At 30.7% G+C, this 3,451-nt stretch overlaps 1 protein-coding gene across 2 annotated transcripts in view; it reads left to right on the plus strand.

Annotated features, from left to right (window-relative positions):
• Positions 1-3,451, plus strand: part of LOC106464490 — a 17,873-nt gene that overhangs the window by 13,110 nt on the left and 1,312 nt on the right. The window contains exon 4 of one of the 2 annotated variants that reach the window (XM_022392220.1): positions 947-1,037. In XM_022392220.1, coding sequence (XP_022247928.1) covers positions 947-1,037 — 91 coding nt within the window. The remainder of the gene's footprint in view (positions 1-946; positions 1,038-3,451) is intronic. The other variant, XM_013924634.2, reaches the window with a different exon arrangement.

Raw genomic sequence — 3,451 nt, forward strand, 5'->3', positions numbered from 1 at the left:
ATTTAAAATACATGTACCGATATTAATAATTATATGATTATCACTGATCCAACACAATGCTAAATTTTTCAACAACAAAAATAATTGACCCGCGATCAAAAAAGGTTGCAGACAACTGGTTTATACCATACTTTTTGCTAAAAGGTTCCCTGGTTTATTGTGATTTTTACAATGCTTATCAATTGGAAAACTTAAGATATTTGACTAGGAATATTTATAAATTTTGAACATTACAAATCACTTAACTTCAGTGGATTCTCATCGGACATTAGTATTTTTACAAAAACATTACCTAACTTTAACCATGGAAAACCTAGTGTGTGTGGCCAAGGACAAAGCTAGCTAGCTTCCCAGCGAATCGTACTTACATCAACTCGTAATTAACTCGCTCATCGTAAACTCTTGATAAGATATCAAGGGAGTTCCAAACTAGAAAGAAGATTTTATATTGTTTGTAAGTTTGTGAAACTTTTGTTTACAAATCTTTGTTTGTAATAACTATTACTGTAAATTGTATTGTTGTGTGTATATTAAAACGTATTTGTGTTAAAAACGAAGACGATGTGTATCAATCTTGTTGTCAAATATCATAAATTGACTAATATATCGGCATGTATTTAAATACTAAATCCAAAGTACAATTTAACTACTAAATTTGAATTATCAGTTAACTCAATTTCAGACCATTTAACATTCTAATATGTAACAATCTCCCACTATTCCGAAGATCGCATAATGGAGTGCTTTGTTACTCTATGAAATGCCACAAGTTCTTGTCATTTTATTTAATATGTTTTTGGAGGATATTAAAGTATAAGTTATGAAACATATAAAACAAAAAATTTCAAAGGAGATCAAAATAGCTGATTTGTTTAGTAATAATTGTTTTGATATCTGTTTCTTAGAAAATATTAATTAACTCATTTTTTCACCATTTGTTTTATAGGAAGACTTCCTCTCCAGTCTGTATTTCATAAACAGGAAGAAATTTCTACAAATGATGAAAGTTCACAACAAAAGTGTGTGTGGGTTATTCAGTTAAGTAATTTAAGATCAGCATGATTTATTTTTTTTTTTTTATATATATACAAGGAAATTAAGCAGTTGTTTTAATATAAATAATACATATTTAAAGAAATGTTTTTACACAGTTTATGAATTTAATCCTGTGCTTACATTGCTGTTGGTGATATGTATAGTTTGTTTATTTGCCTGAGTAATTGTGTATGTTGTATTACATTTCAAAACAAAAGATAGTTGATTATTTCAAATTTGTTAAGTAATATATTTGTGAAATGTTTTAATTTTAGTCTAAATGGAAGCTGTGAAGGACATTTAGTTACTTAATTTGATATTCCTATTTGTAGTTCAAGTTGACAACAAAACAAGTAACACAGGCGTCTACTGCATCGTGCTCACTGAGTTACTGGTTCTTACTAGTGCCCAGTAATGCACCAGGTCTTACTGTATTACTGGTTTTCCCATGAAACCCAATTGTGGGTATACTGACAAATATTTGAAATTTATTGGTTCATGGTACTGAGAGGCACATTTTTCTTTTTATCAAATGATATCACTTTTCACTTTACAATATTGTTTGCTTTTATTATAGACTTATTATTATCACACAAGAATTAAACAATTTTCAGTAAACAACTATTTCGATACTGGTAAATACCTTGACTATAAATCAAACTACCCCAGCACTGCAAAAATTCATATGTTTTAGAATTAGTAATTTATAATACAAAAGATAAAAAGAAGTAGGAAGAAAAACTCATCATTACAACAATCCTTGAAAAGACATACCCTGAACAATAAGATAAACAACAATAATAAACAGGCACACAGCCATTTCCCTATTCTAAAGATCTCTGAAAAACATAGAGAGGATTTACAAACAGTATCAGACTAGAATTCAGATGCCACAACAAAATATGATTGCAACTATGACACACCAAGCTATCTAAAGCCCAAGTGGAGGGCAAAAAACATCATTTACAACGTATTTTGTAAATATAACATCCCAATACATTGGAAGAACAAAAAAAAGACCAACAAGGGTCAAAATTCAGGAACATTATAGACTTACAAGACACTGTAATAGTGATCTGTTTGAAATAGTCCATCTGTCAGAAAAAAAAACATACAATAAAATGAAATAATACAAAAATAATATTATATGAACCAAACATAACTGATAATACACTGATTCAACCTTGTACAAAAGTCAGTAAAACCTGGATATCTCTCTTGAAACCATTCAAATAGTTAGCTTGATTAATATCTAATGGAGAGGGGGAGACCATGGTCAAGTGGACAGCACATCAGCTTTTCTAACAAGAAGACCCAGGATTGAATCTACAACTTCAAAGAGCCCTTTTCAGGGCTTTCCTCAACACACCAGCAAATTATCAGCCAAAACTATTTAGTAATAAAGAATACCTAATTGATAATTAGACTAGGTTGATTGTTTGGGCTTCAAATAATTACATCCAATCACCATAGCCATACCATACATGCACACTTTAGAATGATATTAGAGTATGTCTTAATGCACAGAAACTATAAACTAAAGTTTACAAGTAATTTCAACCATTCACTGTACTGTATAGCATCATAAGCTGCACCAAGTGCCAGTGGCTGGGTGTGGCCTCCTCTCAACATGTTAAATAAAAAAGCTGTCATATTACAAAGCTCTTGTGTAGTCTAGATTGATGATGGGATCATTACTGCAAAAGTGCTTATTATGGAGGATGCTACATTAACTTGTAAACCTTGATGAGTGTAGTTTGTGGTAGACAGAAACATTTACAAAATAATTTAGAAGCTATGTACAGCAGTGTGATATTTGAAGCTAGTTATTGTCAATCTTGTATGTTCTGGGTTTTAGCCATATCTGGCTGTAGCAGGCATGTTACAATAGTAACCTTGAGTTAACTGTCCAGTCCCAAAATGTATGAAATTCTGCACATAAAGAGAACCTTAGGCTTCACATGATTTTGCTTATTGTCAAATACCTGTTTAACAACTGCAAGTAGACATAAAATCAAGCACAAATTTCATTCAAAAGGAAACTTCAATGATAGCTAGATCTCATCCATGTAAATATCACTAATATATTTTTTACACCCTAATTTGGGTGTGATTTTAAAAGTTCCTTGCATCTGATAATTTCAGGTTTTCGTTCATACACTAATTTTGATTATTAAGTTCTCTTGCTTGTTGTAGTGAAGACTAACACTAACCATGAAAACATATATTAGTAAAATTGCAATAGTGTGAAAGTTATGTATTTATGTTGAATACATTCACCATCCATCATGCGACATTCATAATATTCTCACCAGTATTCTTCAGTGCAATCCAGCTTGGAATTTGTTGAAACCAGTAGTAATCACAATTAATAAAGTGATAAAAAAAATTGTTAACATCACAAGTCTATTTCATT

The sequence above is a fragment of the Limulus polyphemus genome, unplaced genomic scaffold, assembly GCF_000517525.1.
Source record: "Limulus polyphemus unplaced genomic scaffold, Limulus_polyphemus-2.1.2 Scaffold1666, whole genome shotgun sequence".
Classification (NCBI taxonomy): domain Eukaryota; kingdom Metazoa; phylum Arthropoda; class Merostomata; order Xiphosura; family Limulidae; genus Limulus; species Limulus polyphemus.